Here is a 19328-nt window from a genome sequence, read left to right as displayed (position 1 = left end):
AAAGTACAGCAATTTTAATCAAAATCTGAGAGGTAGTTAATCTGAGTAGTTAGTTAATATTATTTTTTAAATTATGGTGATCCATTGCTGAACAACCCTATTGAAGAAGATAACAGTAGTTACCCAAACCTCATTTCTGGTTGTAAAGGGGCGCCCATATCAGTTCAAACGTATTCCTATTTCTGTCAATTACATCGAGTGCTTCTCATGCTATTAGCCTGTGGTATTTGTGCCACCTGGGGAACCTCACTTTTGTGTACCTGGCCTGATTGACATGGGGCAGCTTTCTATTTTCCTGTAAAAGCACACAGGAATTCTGGGAGAATTCAAAATCGCTCTGCCTCCAACATGGCTCCTTCTGGTTTTGTTCTTTGGTGGTTCACTGATCCTCAGCACTGGAGAAACCCCAACAACACAAAAAGCCATTTCCTTGTATAAAGATTTTAATCATTTAAAGACACTCCTTAATGTAACAGGGCAAGACATCCAGTATTTCATCCAATATAATTCTGTCTCCCCCTCCATCTATTAATCTCTCTCCCCCTCCATCTATTAATCTATAAGCCATTATTTCAGGTTCAAAATACAATAAAGCAAACACCCTCATCCGTCACTTCACAGAAATAAGGTTATTCAAAAGCTACCTTGGTGTTTTTATCCCTTTTCTTGAATGTACATTTTACCCCACCAAGCACAACTAATGCAAAGTGTGCAAGGCAAGGAATCCAACAGCCTTATCCTTTAGATCAGCCTTTCTCAACATTGGGTCCCCAGATGTTGTTGAACTACAACTCCCATCATCCCTAGCTAGCAAGGCCAGAGCTCAGGGATGATTGGAGTTATAGTCCAACAACATCTGGGGACCCAAGTTTGAGAAACACTGCTTTAGACTGTCCAGTTTGATCAACAGAATAATAGCGCTTTTCCCAAAGAGGGAAGGTGATTCCACTCCTTCAGCACTGACCAATAAAATCTCATCATCCCAGGCCACTTTTGCAACAGTGTAATCCATCAGTTTTAGGGTTGTGTAAAGCCTCAACTCTCCAACAGACATTGCAATGCAATATCCATTTGGTATATTAACCCCACACCTAGAAAGTGATATTTTTTTCAAGCAGAGTCCTTCAATGGAGGAAGTGTTGGCTTTCTTCTATAATTGCTTCTCATTTAGGTCAAGCAGCATTCATTCTTCAAGGTCAACGAGAAGCATTTTAGCTTTGTATTAAGCTGAATTCTCCTCCAGCAATTATCAGTATTACATTTGCATCTCTCCATTCTTCTGTGGAGCTCCAGGTGACGCATATGGTTTCTCCCTCTTTCATCCTCACCGGTGTGAAGTAGGTGAGGCTGAGAGATGGGGAAGGGTTGCAACTCAGCAGTGGACCATTTTTCTTGCATGCAGAACAAGAGTGCCAACTTGAATAAAAGATTGGACGGGCCCAGGTAAGCCCCACCTAATTGATCACAAGATGTGGCACACACACACCATTTGAATGCTAAAGCCCATCAACTTTGGGGACCCTGGTCCCCTCGAATATTTTATGGGAGGGGCGAAGGGGCCTCAACCCCTAGGAGTTGGTTCCTATGATGCAGAAGGTCCCATGTTCAGTTTCTGGCATCTCCTGGCAGGTCTGAGGGGGACTTCTCTTTGAAACCCTAGAGAGCCACTGCCTGTCAGTGTAATAGTAAGCTAGGTGGACCTTTCAGTCTGAAAAAAGCAACTACCTATGTTCTTCTAGCAATCAATTCAAGACCACTTAGCCACTTTTGTGGCCACTTGGGGATCTGAATCCAGCAGGTTTTCCTGGTGTAAGTCCACCACAACAGGCTAGTTCAATGATGATGCTACAAAGCACAGTAGCTCTTCCTTCTTCATCCTCTTCTATGTGAAATTGCCACCAGTATGCCTCCATGATGGTTTCAAGGACAGAGGTGGGAGGCTGTACTGAGGGAGGTAGTCAAAGAGTAGATAAGGCTTTGAGAACATCATTGGATCTGTGCGCAGCAGGGCACAGGGCATCATGTCTGGTAACCAAGACGAGGAGGAATGCTCTTGGATCGATGAGTACTGCCATGCGTGGGGGCCTATGTCACAATGGCTGCATGGCACTCGGCAGAGACCCTGTCATAAGACAGATAGAAAGAGAATCTTAGGCGCACTAATGCAGGCTTTTAGCCGGGTGCAATTTATGAGCAACACACGACTTGCCTTATCAATTCCCTTCAGTGTTTAGCAATAAAAAAGCAACAAAGTTTCAGAGAGTACCTCTAAATGGAGTCCTTAAAATATAGTGACAGGCAATCAGTAAGGGAGAAAAGAAATCATTTTGTTCCAGTGATTGCGAGGGTTTGTGTGGGCGGAGGACGGGACAGAAATATTGTTTGCCAACCAAATAACTCTTTCAGGCTGCAGCCCTGTACAGGGGCTCAGTGGGACTTACTTCTGAGTAGACAATAATAGAATTGTGCTGTCAGACAGTTCTAGCCTTTGCAGAACATGTAAATCCAGGGTTTAGAACGTGTTGGGATTAAAATAGAAAAAGCAGTTGTGTAGAGATGAAGTTTTGAGGTAATCAAAACCATGGTTTGCAAACACAGCTCAGACTATTGTTTCAGTTTCTGGTTTCTATTAGCCATGGTCTGCAGACATTAAACTCTGAGCTCCATAGAGATGGGGTTGGAGGGTGAAGAAAGGAATGTATTTTTTTGAGGTTTGTAGGCCAGAATGGATAACAAGGTCTGAGTTTATGGTATTTTAGTGCTGCTAGCTAAAACATGTGCTAGATTCTTGGATGCCTCTCTGTGCAAGGCTATTACTGTTAAGCCTATTTGTGCTTTTACAAAAACACCCACAAAGGCTATGCAAAACTATGACAAGTAGTGCCTAACCCAAAATTGTTAATCAGAAGCATTTCAGGGTGTTTATTACCTGCTTTTTCAAGGTTCAGTATTTGTTCTTAATTAGTACAATTTATATGTACAAAAAGTCTCACTTTAACAAGGCCGGTCCTCCCTTTACAGATGGTCATTTATACTCACTACTGTCTCTGCCTTTGGAGCTGGGATAAAATCAACGTCAGTTAGATGCTGAAGACCACAAAAATTGCCAAATCTTTCATGCTTCCTCCACTTTGCCCGCTGATTCTGAAACCAGATCTATGTGTGGGGGAAGAGAAGAAATGAAATCAACCAAAAATATATTAGAAGAAATAAATGTGCCCACAACTGAGAATTGTTTATGGTAAAATATAGGAACAAAATGGATTTTAATTTGAACACCTGTAGTCATCATGGTGGCTCTCCCCATTGAAAGTGATATCTGTTAAAAAACTTAACATGAAAAGGGAATGGGCAACCTATAAAGAGCTGTTAACTGAAGTTGAAAATCAACTGAAACTGAAAAAAATTGATGATAAAAGTACACATTAATGGACCGGTTACAATATCACTAACTAAGTGATATATTTAGGAATGACAAGGGGATGGATTTCAAGGTTCAAAAAAGATCTACTGGAAAACAATGATAAATTATTATCAAAAATGTAGAAACTACTGTTAGAATGGGATACTAAGGATGAAGTAGTCAAGTTAGTATAATATACAACTTAACCCATGGGAAAAGTTGTGGAAGGAGGATTTAAAATTCACGGCTTGTTGTACGCTGAAATAAAACTATATGAAAATGATGTACCGTTGGTATTTGACTCCTATAAGACTAGCAAAATTGTATAAAAAACACTTCCAACTTATGCTGGAAGTGTAAGGGAAAAGAAGGCACATTCTACCACATGTGGTGGACATGCAAAATAGCAAAATAATTCTGGGAAATGATATATATTGAATTGAAAAAAATTGTTTAAGACAACCTTTGTCAAAAAACCAGAAACTTTCTTATTGGGATAATAGGAGATGAAATACCAAAGGACTTGAAAAGACTGTTTATGTATGTGATGACAGCCACAAGAATGCTTTTCGCCCAGAAATGGAAGGAAGAGAAAGTCCCAACCAAGAAGAATGGATAATCAAGATGATGGACTATGCTGAAATGACAAAAATGACTATGAAGATCAGACACCAAGATGATAAGAAATTCAGCAAAGAGTGGGAAAATTTTAGAGTACCTTAAAGATCACTGTAGATATTTAAAAACATTACCAGGATTGTTATAACACTTACAATGTAATAAGACCAAAGTTAAAAATGGATACAAAGACGGATCTGAAAAATATGATTATATGCAATAGACAGAACAGATAAATATTGGAAATGGGGGGTGGGGGGAAGTCCAGGGATTCAAGTAATCTCAGATGCACAAAAATTGAAAATCATTTAAATGGATAAGAACATTGTTAAAAAACAAAAAACAAAATATTTTAAAAAGAAAGAAATTAATTTGAACACCTGTGGAATTACAAATGGTGAAGACTGCTGGAAGGACTCGTGAGGAACGCAAACTTAGGTGGATTTGTAGCTGGTTGATTGACTAGCTGAGATTTCTGCATTGTAGGTGGTTGGGGTAGATGATCTTTGAGGTCCCTTCCAACTCTACAATTTATTTATTCTATGATTCTGTGACATCTTATGAAAATTCAACCCTGCAGATTCACTGAGACCAAGATGCAAATGACATTTTTTGAGGTTTGATTCTTTTGATTGGCAATGAGCTGAGAATAAGTGTAGACTTCTTGACAATGAATATATGCACATGATATTCACATCTGAAGGCTCTCTATCCCCCCCCCCCCAAAACTATGAAACCCTTGTGTAGGGGGGAAAAGCCTTGCCTGTGAAATGGCTCTTAGATATGATCATTTAAACAAGATGTCTTCTCATCTAATCTAAGAATTTAAATTCAAAAACAAGTTTCGCTCTTGCTTTGTTGGGGGCTGCTTTGAAGAACTGCCTCGGGAAAATTGGGTTTGGAGTAAGCAATGAACTGTTTGCTGATTTTTACACGTCATTCTGATAGTGAGCCAAGGTGGGTTTGTTTATCTCTACCTGAAAGTGGGACATGCTGGGGCTACTCTTTACCTTTTATCAAGCACATGGCTTTGCAACTGAATACAAGCTCAAATATAATGAATTCAGCTGCAAATGCAGGGCACTGGAGATTGCTTACTGGGAAATCATTTTTAAAAGTTATTTCTCAATAAAACTCACATGGTGATGAGAACAGGGCTTTGCCACTAAAAAGAAGAATCGCGACACAAATGTTTATGGTGAGCAGGTTATAGTCATTAAAATATAACAATCTAGTGTTTCTCAAAGTGAGCAGTCCCACGCACTGGAGGGTGCTAGGATTATCTGGGGGGGGGGCACTAAGAGGCAAGGGAGGGGATGCTGCTGGAGATGTCAACTGATTTTCAAACTTTGAAAAGCTGGTATCACTGACTCATCCATTTTGTTGAATTACTTAAATAGTTTTGATTGGATTTTGAATAAATATGCAATGAATAGTTACTGTTGTGAATTTTATGGTGTTATTACCTTCCTTAGTCGGCCATGCAAACCACTTTTCTGAATAATGCTTTTTATGGGGGGTACTGGGAGTGAATTGATAGAACCAAGGGGGTGGTGGGAACCACTAATTTAGAGGATCTGAGAACCAACCTAATTAAAACAGATTGCCCGTTCCAATATATCCAGGCACGTGGATTGTAATGAATGGGAGGATTCCATCCTACCCATTTCCTGAGCATATTTACAGCCACACACTTTAGTTTGCTTCAGGCAGCAAAATGTATTGGACTGACCCTGCATCAGAGGGACAAATAATTTACCTGGATCCTGGCTTCTGGAAGATTGATCTTTGCTGCTAGCTGGTTGCGGATGTTAACATCTGGGTAGTGTGTCATGTGGAAGATCCTCTCTAGCTCTTGAAGCTGCTCTGCTGTGAATGTTGTCCTGATCCTTCGTTTCCCTTTCTTTTCGTCTGTACAAACAGAGGAATAGGTATTTTAGGGGATTATCTTTATAAGACAGGGAAGTGTTTGAAGTTGATCTAGGGGGCAGCGGCGGAGGAAGCCACTCGGGTGCCTGGGGTGGCACAAGCCACCCATAGAGGCAGGGCACACCGAGGGGCCTTCAGAGCTTGCCTGCCTCCTCCCATTCAGTCGCCCTACAGCTGAGGGGGAGGCAGCTGGTGGACCATTTGGGCAGCGCAGAGCCTGTGCGCACCCAAGCTGCCGCATCTCTGCCAGGAGAGATGCATGGCTCAGGTATTTTGTCAACCTCATCAGTGGTGACACCCAGGGTGGCCTGCACCCACTGCACCCCCTTCCTCCGCTCCTGCTAGGGGGGCACCCTTCTCTGGAAAAGCAACAAACCACTAAATTCTGATTAAGGGGGAAAAAGTGTATGGTTGGTTTCCTTTTTGAGAGGAGAGGGATTTATCCAATTATAGCCCCCCATCTTACAGTTGTCCAGCACAAAAGACCCAGGATGTATCTTCCTATAATTTGGCAAACTTTACACATCCTTGAGGGGCTACTGTGCCTACAAATTTTAACCCCTTCTGTCAAAAGGATATTGATTTTCCAGTAGTGGAGGGGTGGGGAACAAAGAAGACTCAGATCCCCGAACTGAACTAGTCAGCCTCTGAATTGATGCAGGGGCCTGGGTCTTCTTAAGCTTAGAGATGTTTATTACACACTTGCAAAGCTGCTCCCAAGCAAAACCAGGCTGATTTACACATGATCAAATCAAGCCAAGTCTTGTGGCTATTACACAATTCTACCAAGCACATCTCATTGCTTTTTTTTTTTGAAAGATCAAACACATATGCATCTCAAGTAATTCATGTGTCACAACAACAGGCTATTGAGGATGGCTAGGCTGAGATATAAAGCCTTGTTTGCAAGTGCTATATGTGAAGGCTTGATTGGGACCAAGTCTACAGCTCCTGTCCATATTGCCCTTTCCACCAACCCTGCCCCTAACAAGGGGGCACTGAGTATAGATGCCTGCAAAGTGGCATCTAATAATGAGCAATTGCCCACATGTAGGTGGTCAGTCACAGTCTCAACCACATATTAGGCACACTTTTATCACCTATTATGTTTAGCCTCAGTCACCTTATTACTAAACAACACAATCTTATAGCTGTAGCGTTACAGCAAGTGGCAGGATGCACATGGTTCATGAGGGTAACGCTGAAGGGAATATATTCTGAGACGACAATCTTACAAGCTCAGTTTTCAGTGTGGCTGCAAGTTAGGCAGAAATATAAGCATCCATCGTAACAAATACTGTCATCACAGGCTCATTTCAGAAGGAAGGGTCAGATTGATTGATTGATTGAATGAAGCTTATGTACCAGAAAGTTCCATCTCAAACCCTTGGACCTTTAAGTAGCGTATCAAAATACAGCTCATTAGATGCATCTCTTGAAGTTGCCTCAAGGAGCAAGTGCCAGTCACACTAAGTCTTGCGGACACTATGAGGGCAGTGATCAGAGATAAGCAAACGTTTCCCTGGATGTGCATTAAAGACAGGAGTCCTGTAAGCTCCAATCTTGTTGAAACAAGTTGTTTCAAAAGAAAGTTCTGTTCAGTTTTTAACAAAAATCTATATGGGCTAGAAACTATAGGGGTCAAAAATGTTGTGCCACTTGAGGCAAAGCAGAAAATGGCACTCTTGCCTGCTCCTCTGCCCCCACTGCTGCTGCCTGAGGTGACTGGAGGCAGCCCAGGAAGGCCAGAACATGCTGGAGGTGGTGGGAGACAAGTGAAGGAGGCAGTGACTGGTATGCTGCTGCCCCCCAGATCTGCCACCCCTCCCAGCTGTCCCCAACTTGAGGTATTCATTCTGATTTGCCTGTATGGTGTTTATAGGTTTCTCCATCAATCAGTCATTTATCCCACATTTTTAAAAATGTGTTAACCCACCACTTTCCTAATCACAAAAGTATTTTTTTATAAAGTAGATCTGATTCACCAGAGTGATTTGATCTACTTCAGTTGCACAAACCTACATTTCCAGCATGAAGCTGAAGATTTCCCACAGAATACTGGCAGTGGCCATTGTCTGGAGAACAGATTGTCCCTTGAGAGTACAGATGTTCACCACCTTGGGTGTCCTACTGCAGATGACTCTAACCGCGGTTCTCAACTTGTGGGTCCCCAGATGTTGTTGGACTACAACTCCCATCTTCCATAGTTAGCGAGGCCAGAGCTCAGGGATGGTGGGAGTTGTAGTCCAACATCATCTGGGGACCCACAGGTTGAGAACCGCTGCTCTAAAAGAACGCTGTTGTTGATATTAAGGTAATCTAGGTCTTGCTGCTTCCTGCACTTGGTGTGACAAGCTGTTTACTGATGTGTTGCATATGGACAACAACACACACAGTTTTTGAGTGCCAGTCTTGTTGAGAGCATTTTTTTTCAAAGCTGGAACTCATCAAATTAAAAGAATAAAATAACCTGAGGTCAGCTGTGGACCAACAGAGTCTGAGTAGACTGGCTTTGATTTCAGCTCCAAATGAAATTGCTGCTGATATAGTTACAGTCAGCTAATCAAGAACTCGCCAGTAGGAAAGTGAGATGGTGCATTTTTGATTAAACTTAATAATTCTGTTTATGTTTCAGAGAGAGAGAGAGAGAGAGAGAGAGAGAGAGAGAGAGAGAGAGATAGATATTTGGGTGTGGGAAGAGGAAGGGGAAGAAAGTGGCACGTCTGTGTTAGCATTCACCCCCACAAGGTGAAATTTTCTCTGACTGCAGCTCCGAATATTTGTAAGTGCCTTTGGGATTTCAACTTCGGAGATCCCACAGCAAACAACAGCGCTCAAAATTACAGTCTAATAAAGAAAGTGGGAGGAAGATATAAGGCTAGAGAATGTTGAGCGTAATGCCAGATTTACAAATATGGCTCCAGAATCCCTGGGGAAATAAGACACCATTTCTTTTTTGAAATGTTTCCATATGCAAAAGCTTGGGATGTTCAAATGCATTTTTTAAAAGCTGCAGGGAAGTCATTCAGAATAAAAGCTTAAGTGGTTTAGGAGTGCAGTTCCTTTTTCTGAATGTAGATCCTGAAACCTCTAGCAAAAGTCCCCATGCTTTCATGGAACAAAGAGCAACCTTAGCATGCTGTAGTATTTCAAATAGGCTCATCAGTTCCACACAGATCTTCGGCTGCAGACAGACTGGTATGAAACAAAGTGGTCCTTAAGGTATCTCAGGGTATTTCAGGCCTAGAGACCTCCAGGTCTCTTGGGTCTCTTTCCAGGTCACAATCCTCACTGGTCCTGCTCCATGTCCCCCTCAATTGCTGTTGCTCATTTGCAATGTGTCCTTGAACTGTAATGATGCCTCTTGCCTGCCTGTGTGCAAACCTCTGATTTTTGCATGGCTAGAATATAGTCTACTGTATAGAGGGAAAAGTAACACCCATTTATCTGCTGTCTTTTATCACTGGCCTTCTCTACCACAGGAAGTCTACCATGGCCCTTAGCTTAGAAAAAGGTCCCCCACTTCTGCCCTGCTATGAGTTATCATATATCTATACAGTATATTGTGCTGGTAATGATGATGTTGCTGATGGTGAGGCCAGTTTTGGTGCTGTCTGCGATGGTGAAGATGATATCAGCTTTGCTTCTTCAAAAAGATGATCCTAATCATGGCCACTGGTGTCTGAATGGTGTGGCAAGGTTTTTAAAGTGTTGGCCCTTCCATGAAAGTACAGGTCAGCCAGTTCATTAAAAATATAAAAAAAGGATGTAACCCTGCTGTGCTTCAGTGAAGCAAACCAAATTTGCTTGTATACATAAGGAGATATGTCTGCTCTGGGGCTTCTCCTCCAAGCTAAAGAGCTTGCTTTCCAATTTAAGAAAGCATGTGGAGAGACGACGAGGTGGCGGTATGGTGCTGTGGCTATTTTTTTTTTATTAAAGGAGCTTCTCACCCCTTATTAAAAGGGACTAGTGCAGTCAGGGAGAATGGTTCTAATTGGGAACATACAAATTGCTCAGGGTACAGCCTTCTGCTACTGAAGCATAGCATTTAGCATCCTGCTGCTATCTGTTGAGGCATTGCAAAAATAGAGCAGCAGGATGCTGGGACATTTAAAGGCTCCATTTCATTTCTTTCAGCTCAAAACTTTCAGACAAAAAGCTGCCTTTACCCAGACACCAATCATAGATTGCTTAATTATTGGAGAGGAGGGCTGGAACAGAGAGTAAGCAGAAGGCCCCAGGCACTAAGAGCAGAGAATCATTCAACAAAAACAAATGAAAACAAAAAAACATGAGAAGTGGGAATGGATATTGAGAAGGATTGGGAGCTCTCTGTCTCTTTCTCCCTCCCCTCCCCAACTCCTCCCTTCCTCATGCAAAGCTATGAAATGCTCACCATGTTTTGTGAAGGTCCCTGTTCAGTGTGCTGAAACCAAATGCAGTGTGGAAGAAGATACCTTTGGAGGCCAAACACACCTTGAATTCATTGCCAGCAAGGGTGTGCTGGCAACTGGTATGGTTGGAATGGATTTGCTTCTGGCAAATGTACAGCAACTCTCATCCTGGAAAGGATGGGGGCATTTGTAGAGAGGCTTCTGAGCTTCCCAGTATTTACTGTATTTTTCGCTCTATAACACGCACCTGACCATAACACGCACATCGTTTTTAGAGGAGGAAAACAAGGGAAAAAACATTCTGAATGAAACAGTGGATGTATCATTTTTGTGCTTCATGCTGTGGCCACAGACATGTGATCTGATGGTGAATTTGGGCTGACCCAATGCAAAAATCCTGAGAATCCCTGTGCATCCATGGTTTGTAACCACATTTTTGCACCATTGCAGCCCCAGGCAACAGTGGGTGCGTGATTTTGGGGGGGCAGGCTGTAGCCATGGACATGCTATGTGATCTGATGGTGAATTTGGGGTGACCCAATGCCAAAATCCTGAGAATTCCTGTGGATCCATGCTTTTTAACCACATTTTTGCACCATTGCAGCCCCAGGCAACAGTGGGTGCGTGATTTTTTTGGTGCAGGCTGTAGCCATGGACATGCTATGTGATCTGATGGTGAATTTGGGGTGACCCAATGCCAAAATCCTGAGGATCCATGCTTTGTAACCACATTTTAAGTGGGGAGCGAAGGAAAAACAAAGAAGGGACATTAGAGGGGTGTGCAGAGAAGCAGCTGGCTAAGAATGCAGGAGAGGGATTTAACGGGAGGGAGGAAAGAAAGGCAAAAGTTTCCCCCAACCAAGCCAGCCATCTCTCTCTCTCTCTCTCTCTCTCTCTCTCTCTCTCTCTCTCTCTCCTCTCTCTCTCCCTCCCCCTCCCCCTCTCTCTCTCCCTTCCCCCCTGTCTCTCCCCCAGCAGCACCGGAGCTTGCCTGGAGGGGAGGGGCTTTCCCTGCTCTTTGTTCCGTTTCAGCAAACACAGCAACGAAACAGAGGAGGGTGGGCTGTAAGACCCTGAGGCAGAATGCAGGAAAGCAGCCGTTTCCTCTTTTCAGGTTTCGCTTCTCCGTGCAGCGTGCAGCGCCGCGATTTGATTTTTGCATGATTTTTCGGCTCCAGGGACCACACATTCGCTCTATAACACGCACAGACATTTCCCCTTCCTTTTTAGAAAAAAAAATCTGCGTGTTATAGAAGGAAAAATACGGTAATAGTTTTGCGTCCTGCCTCCTGCTCCAGACATGACACCAGAGGCCGTTACTTGAGAGGAAGAGAAGGACTTTTATTAAAGCAAAGTATGATATAGTTGCAACAACAGCAAGAAAAGCTAATTCTGTCCCAGAGCGCCTACAAACAGGACGGAGGAGTTAACCAAGCTAGGAACACAACCAGAATTCCAAAGTCCAAGGTTAGGCTAAGAAGTTCAAAACTATATGAGAGCAGTGCAGTTGTCCCAACCAGCTCTCACGCCAACCCAGCAAGCTTTATGGCGACACAAGGGAAAGGAATAGCAAGTTCCTTGCAACTTCCCCTCTCCTTTGGAGCAGTGTTGTGCACTGGGCCAAGTGGGAGAGGCCAATTGAATGGCCAGGGATGAAAGTGACAAAGACTAATCCTACTTGGGGATCTCCGCCCTGAACAAGGGAATCTTGCCCAAGGACTGCACCAAACTTGGGAGCTGTCCCTGGCTCTCCTGAAGATGCAAATATAGTCTTAGAATTCAGGGTTCAGGTCCATTTCACACATCAGATTGCAAAAAATGCATTTCTTTAAAAAATGCAGATTGTTGTGGGAATGGGACAAGCATCAGTGAATACATGTGGCATGGGATGGAAATAGACTAATTCAACCTTCCCTAGTTGTTAGGGAGCAAGATTAGGGAAACGATATTGCTCTCATGCCCTGTTGGGGGCTTTTGGCTGTTGTAAGAAACAGAGGGTTGGACTAGGTGAGTCTTTAGTCTGATCCAGCAAGCCCCTTCTTGCATTTAACTAACACCCTTGTACCTTGTGCTTGGGAATTCCAAGAAACCAAACAATCAGTGCAGTGCTGAAATTTGTGGTTATTATCAGTACAGTTATGAGAAGTTCATTCCACCATATTGATTCAAGATGACACCCAACTATATCCAAACATAGAAGAAAACCTGTTCCTTGATCTCAGCAAATGGTATGCAAAATTTGGTTAAAATCAGTGCAGTTTTGAAAAGTCGAGTTTGCTGTCTTGATCAAAATGGCACCCAACATAAACCTGCTCTTTGATCTCAGATGTAAGCCTGCTCCTTGATCTCAGAAACCATCACGCAAAATTTGGTTATCCATAGCGAACAGAAATAGCCCATAAAGAGCTTTCCCAGGGCAGAAGTCTTGTGAGACTAAAGTTATAAACTAAAAGAAAAAGCAGCTGGTCCCTGACAGGGGGCCCTGGTCAGCTTAGCCCAATGAGGCCTGGGGCTCAGTGTGCCCAACTGCCCCACACTCTCTGCACTACCTGGAACAGTCAACTTTCCAAAATATACAGCAAATGATACTTGTCTTTTGAAATAGAACTATAGAATGAAGTTGGATTTATTATAGGTTTCTCTGTCAGACCATTTACAAGCTACCTGTTGCTATCTGTTGTTACTTGTACCTACAAAGCTCTACACATCAATCAGAGGCTCTTGCCTCTTTCAAATCTCTGTCTCAATCAGGTTTCCTGCTCCCTTTCCATTCCTGCAGTGTAATTTTGTCATTACTTCAGTATACCTGGCCTCTGCTCCTTACTGATATAAGATAAAACTCTTGTTAAAACAACAGATAAAAGGCATGCCCTCAATTCTTAGCCAAGGAATAATAAAAAAACACACACCAAGAAATCAAATCCTTGGGCTGCAATGACGAGTTCTTAGATCAGTTTGGGAAAAGACCAATAAAACCACAAAAGATGTTAGAGAGGAAATGGTCAACAATGTTATTAATTTATAAAACAGTCCCATAACCCAGTGTCTATTAGCAGAAGCCCTACAGCTGTGATCATAAGTTTACCGAACAGCCTTATAAAATGTGACCTGCATATGTGAAATCCCAGGAAATGCACATTGCTTGGGTTATAGAGGCTGATCTGAGGGGAACTGGCAAGTCAGAGAAAATGTAAGAAGAGTCCTGCTGCATCAGGCCAAGGCTGCATCTAGACAATTGTCCTGTTTTCACAGTGGAGAACCAGAGCCTTATGGAAAGCCTACAAACAGGACTTGAGTATAGTCTAACTCAGTGGTAAGGTATTGGATAGGAGTCCGAGAGCCAAGCTAATCATTACAGTAAGTTACTTTTATTTATTTATTTAATGTGCACTTAAAAAAATGCAGCCACAGATTCAGATTGCAGTTAGGTCTAGGGTGGCAAGGGATGGGGAGGAATGTTGAATAGCAGCCATGTTGGGCAGTTAGGTTTGGGAAGGCAGGAGTTCAGGAGATAAAGCTGAACTCTTTCCCTCCTTGCTGTGGTCCCAATGAAAATCAGCCACCTCCTGCAAATCTCTCATTTTATCCAAATATAATACATCTCACCATAGTGGGGAAAACACCAGGTGACCAATGTGTGCCTGCTCAGTCTGCTGACCAGGTGTTGTTAACTGTGGATGGGTAACTTCAAAGCTCCTTTTTAGGATTTCTTTAAATCAGACTTGAACTGGACAGCCCCTCAACAGAGGACACCTTCGAAAATAGAGGACTGTCCTCTGAAAAGTAGGTTGCATGACCACTCTGCAGCTCAGTGGTACAGCATATGTTTCACATGGAAAAAGCTCCAGGTTCAATCCCTGGTATCTCCAGGCAGGACAGACTCATGTCTCCGTTTCCTGATGACAATACTGAGCTAGACAGAGCAAGGGTCTAACTTGGTACAAGACAGCTCCATATGCCAGTTTCCAGCTTCTGATCAGATTGGAACCAGTGCTAACAATTTGTGTCTTGCTAGTGATAGATATTTTGAGCACTGCCCTGCCTTGAGATAGTTTTCCCCAGGATGGAAATTCTGTAGATTCTGAACTACCCAGTAACGCTGCCACATTCACAAACTGAGGAAATAAGCCTAGAACCCCTACTTCCATGTGATGATAGGCCTGATGGACTTGAACAGGAGGCCTGCTAGACAAAAGGAAGAAGCCGTGACCCTAAATCGGCCTTCTCCAACCTGGTGACCTCCAGATGTTTTCAGCTACAACTCCCATCATCCCCAGTCAGCACTGTCCTAAGAAATCAGGGGTAAAAATGTACTCCAAAAAGCTCTTGCAATGGGTCCTAGTTTTCCATCTGACCCTTCTGACTGACAATACTAAGATCCCCATCTCTTCAGCTCCTTTCTAGTCCCATATTTGCATAAGCTTTTAAAACATGAGTAGGGAAATGTTAACTTTCTCTGCACCCTTTAGAATATTCTCTTTGAGGAAAAGGGAAAGTGGAGCAGGTGAAACGCAGAATGTTGGGCGGGGGGAGGTCTTTGGAGCCAGGATGACATTTTACTTTGGTAAATGTAGCATTTGACTTCCAGAAATTGTGACATTTTAGCCTGGCGCAGGCTGAGAGAAATGTTACTAATCGGGAGAGAAATGGCTTTGAGGTTTGTTTCAAATTGCCTTGGCTTCAGCCTTTGCAGCAAGATGTAAGATAGGATGGTTGAATTCACTTCTGGAAGCCTTAGTTCAAAGTAATGACTGAAAAGTCAGACTGAAAGCCAGATGCAAATTTGGGAGCCTAGGAAAAAAAATGATACAATAGATCTTTTGTTACTGCAGTACTATTTGAAGAAGATTTCTGCTTCATGCAACTCTGCTGAAACTGCTCTCAGGCCATTAGCTGCAAAGGTGATGGTGGAAAGGAAATACACCAGTTAGCCCTGCTATGGAAGCGACGACTCCACATGTGGGAGAAGGCCCAGGCTCGACTGAATGAGATTTCCCCCTAATGCATTTTTGGACAGGTATTATTATATTTATTAAATTTGTATACTGCCCTAAACCCACAGGTCTCAGGGCGGTTCACAGGGGGAATTCAATTCAGTCTGCATTTGAAGCCAAATCTATCAATTTCATACTTTCTGAAACAATTTGGGAAGCGAAATATAGCCATCATTTGAAATTCATGCTTATCCGAATTCTGCAATGTAGTTTTCCAACCTATTGGTCAACCAATGTTTACAAAAATGCTTATATTAGGAAAAAGTGCATAAAATATGAACACAGCACTGAAAAGAATGTACAAAGGGAATTACATGAGAAAAAGTCACACTAAAATTCCGATAATGTTCATGAGGATTTTATAATAAAAAACACACCAGAAATCGCTGCAGAAATGTGGAAAGCTGAAGTTAATATTAGACAAATGAGAAATTTAGAGAATGGAACTTGACAGCTCATTCCATCCCTACTTGGAAGTGTAGGAAATCCCTGATCTGCCTTAAGGCACCTTGTTAACTGCGCAGTGGCGTAGTGTGGGTTGTCAGCACCCGGGGCAAGGCAAGTAATTTGCGCCCCCTAACCCGTGGATTTGCGCCCCCTAACCCGTGGATTTGCGCCCCTTAACCCTAACCCCCAGATGTTGCGCCCGGTGCGGCCGCCCCCCCCTGCACCCCCCATGCTACACCACTGTAACTGTGTGATCTGACTTGGAAGCACACTAACTTTCCCTGAATCAATCTGATTCACTTCATAATTTGGGCTGCATGGAGTCAGCGAACACCCTTAATAAATGGTGGGAAATCGCAATTGTTGGTGGGTCTCCACCACAGTGGTGGACCTTGGGGCCTCGAATTTCAATGGCACCCTATAAAAGCCAAAATTTGGTGCCCCCGCCTCTCTCTCTTCATTATAAATCATAGTTGTGGTGTCTCCTGAGGCATCTCCGAGGCTCTGCACTCCGTGGATCAGAACTGGTTGCATGCCCCTAAATCTGTTTCTGTCTGCTACATGCATAAACTGCGTAAAACAGATATTTCCTTTTGCTATAGGATATCATGTACGTGTTTTGTGCATGCCCTTTTTCTCAAGACGGAAGTAAGTTTTTTTGCAGCAAAATCATCTCGTTTGGAAAAAACAGCTCTAGATTAATCTTGCCATAGATCATAGAAGGATTTGATGTTTAATGTTTTATTATGTTTTTATATATGTTGGAAGCCACCCAGAAGTAAACATTCACAACACTAGAAATCACCTCAGGTCTTCCAGTCTTAGTTGCTAATTACAGTGTTTTCACACTGCACAGCCCTTCCTAAAGAATTAGCAGTTGCTTGTCTTTGTGTATGTTAGCACAGGGCCTTTTCACTTCCAAGCATCTCATCTTTTTGAAATCTCAGGCTGACAGTTTTGCAATTTTCATATGGAACAAAGTGGCTTGAAATTTCAAATTCCAATTCATTTCATAGTGTCGGGATGTGATGTCAGGACACCCCTTCCCCGCTCCATTCTTTCCCGTTTCACCTGCACTTGTACATATATTGTAGGGTTGCCAGATCAAATATTTAACAAAAAGACCAAAATTTTGGCTTCGTTGTATGAAGTTTGTCAAAGTTCTCAAGTAGAAGGGATGTCATCAATGCATTTTCATGTTGGGAAAAGCTGCACCTGTTGAACCTCTGCCAAGCGCACTTCTGTTAAAGGTGCAACATCGCAGCAGCCCTAGCCAGGCCAACCTATTGCAGTGTTTTGCCGACTGGAGAACACATTTGAATTCCACCCCTCCATCATCTTGCTCAAAGGGTTATACGTTGGTATCATAAATAAAGCAATTTTGAATGCGAAGATATTAAGCATGATGATATTAAGTCATGAAATAAATTGTGGCTGGTGGCTGTCTTAAGCAATCAAACTTTGGAGTCATGCAAGGGCATAAGAGGATCAAGGGCATAAGAGGATCAAGGCTCATATAAGTTTCATAAACTAGAAGCAGCGGTACTTACTTACCCTTAGCCGTTTCTGAAATTGGCTCTGTTCTGAGGATTTGAGCATCCTCAGCGTGGTTATTGCAGATCGTCGTCGTGCGTAAGCAGACCTCCCTGGATTTTCTTTTTAAGATCTCTTCAATAGAAAAATGTAGGATGGGCCTCTCCCCATTATCACGTTCCTTTGAGTCACTCATCTTTTTTTCCATTATGAAGGTGGAAACGCAGAGTCAAATTTATATATGATGATATGGAGAATATACTGTGTATACCACACTCTTGCTGTTGTTCATTTTATGCAAGGAAAAGGCAAATAAATGTTGATTTCTCTCTCCTTGCTGACACCTACTCAGACTAATTCAAAAAATGGGAGGAGGAATGAAGCCCACTTTCTCTTTTGGATCCCTGAAATCTGCTACAATATTTAGAAAAAAAATTGAGTCAGAAGTAACAGCATGACAACCAAATAGAAGCAGTGTGTGCAGCCCCACCCCTATCAAAACAACACCCCCACATTTAAATTTCTAAGCCTCTTCATACATCCACTCTCATTGTAATCCCAAGAGGAGGAGTGTTCTTCTTAACAGTTCCAAGATCTTGCTAGAAAGACCCACTAAAGAGAAGCTTAATGTAAGAAAGAATTTAGAAATGATTACTTTCCTTTTTATTCTTTCCAAAGAGATCAACAAACAAGAACCAGCACGTTCTTCTTCGACCAATAGGCGGTATGGCGCTTGAAAAAGCAATTGGAGTAAATATAATTTTCTTCAAGGTTATTTGGAAAGTCTTTGAAAGTCTTGAGCATAAATAAACAAGCTTCTCGGGACCTTCATACTACTTATCCTTTCTGAAATGATTTGGGAATTTTATCTTCTGTCAAGTTTTACAACTGGCAAAAAGTCCCCAAACTGCTGCTTTGCAAAAAGCTCTTGCCAAAATGGCAATAACGAAAAATAAATATATAAAAAGATTCCTAGAATGCCTGAGCAAATGGAAGAGTCATTTCCCCTGCTGTTAATACTTCGACAGATCTTGCTTGAAAAACATCCCAAAGGTTAGAGAATCCTCTCCGTGTAAGCTCCATGAGGAAGAACTTCAGAGGCTCATCTTCCTCTCCCACTCCTTTGGATTTCTCTTGTTGTTTTTAACACATTTAAATGAAGTTTTGTACATTCCGCTAAGATTCCCCTCCCCACCTATGAAAGTCAACCCCCTTTTTGGTTGGCTCTTCCCTTTGGTTCCTTTCATTATCTTTATCCCACAATTGTACTGACAGACCATTCTTACTTGTCCAATTACCTGATATCCCATCATATGATTCTTTGTATAGCTTAGGCTGAAATTACTGTGTAACTAAGGTGGCAATAAAACTCACCTGACAAGATGAAAGACTTCTGGCTTTTCCCAAGGGCTGGTAAAGTTAGCTGCCCAGGGACAGTAATTATGGTGGAACACCAGCATGTCAGGCAGAATAAAATGTGTATATTCAATTAATCTAACATCACCATCCCATGCTTTGGGTGGATTTTATTCATAGAGAAGTATGCACAGGTTTTTACCCTGACAGTGCAGTCCTGTGCATGTCTATTTATAAGTAAACTGCATTCATTCCAACGAGGCTTAGTCCTGACTTGAATAAGTGGGCATAAGATTTCAGCCTGAATGTACTAATCAAAGTTCTATTCTATAAAGCAAGATAGGCTATTGACTATCTTTCAGACGGATAACTAAAGTAGCACCAATCCTTTATCAGTTCTTTGCAGATAACTTCATTTGGAATTTTATGTTTTAACTAATCTTATAAGCCTCCTCACATAATAGCATAATCTTATGCATGTTTACCCAGAAATAAGTACCTCTGAATTCAATGAGGGCTCCTTACGAGTAAGCGTCTATAGTATTGCAGCCTGGGAGCACAATGAATCACCATCATCATCCAAGAAGAGGCAATTTAGGTCAAAAGGCAGGATTTAAATAGTGATAATAAAGCCAGGCAGACCCAAGAATT

General features: G+C 42.3%; 1 protein-coding gene across 2 annotated transcripts; it reads right to left on the bottom strand.

Annotated features, from left to right (window-relative positions):
- Nucleotides 1–365: 365 nt before the first annotated feature.
- Nucleotides 366–18701, bottom strand: ISX (intestine specific homeobox). 2 transcript variants are annotated; one of them, XM_083701723.1, is made up of 4 exons: nucleotides 17343–18701; nucleotides 5781–5932; nucleotides 3040–3156; nucleotides 366–2122 (listed from the first exon to the last, which is right to left on the bottom strand). In XM_083701723.1, the coding sequence occupies exons 1-4, from the start codon at nucleotides 17527–17529 to the stop codon at nucleotides 1883–1885; spliced, it is 696 nt and encodes a 231-aa protein (XP_083557849.1). In that variant the 5' UTR covers nucleotides 17530–18701; the 3' UTR covers nucleotides 366–1882. The 2 variants fall into 2 exon arrangements, with proteins under 2 accessions (XP_083557849.1, XP_083557850.1); XM_083701724.1 differs by having other exon boundaries at nucleotides 17339–17497.
- Between the last annotated feature and the right edge of the window lie 627 nt (nucleotides 18702–19328).

Source organism: Podarcis gaigeae, assembly GCF_964106915.1.
Source record: "Podarcis gaigeae genome assembly, chromosome: 10".
In the NCBI taxonomy this organism is placed as follows: Eukaryota; Metazoa; Chordata; class Lepidosauria; order Squamata; family Lacertidae; genus Podarcis; species Podarcis gaigeae.
This window is presented reverse-complemented; position numbering and strand designations above follow the sequence as displayed.

Bases quoted from the DNA above. Each gene is read 5' to 3' on its own strand.
- ISX (XM_083701723.1), bottom strand. From the start codon at position 17,529: ATGGAAAAAAAGATGAGTGACTCAAAGGAACGTGATAATGGGGAGAGG. The intron at 5,933-17,342 runs GTAAGTAAGTAC...CTGTTTGTACAG, and splicing joins AATTTCAGAAACGGCTAAGG to ACGAAAAGAAAGGGAAACGA. The intron at 3,157-5,780 runs GTAAATTATTTG...CCCCACACATAG, and splicing joins TTCCAGAAGCCAGGATCCAG to ATCTGGTTTCAGAATCAGCG.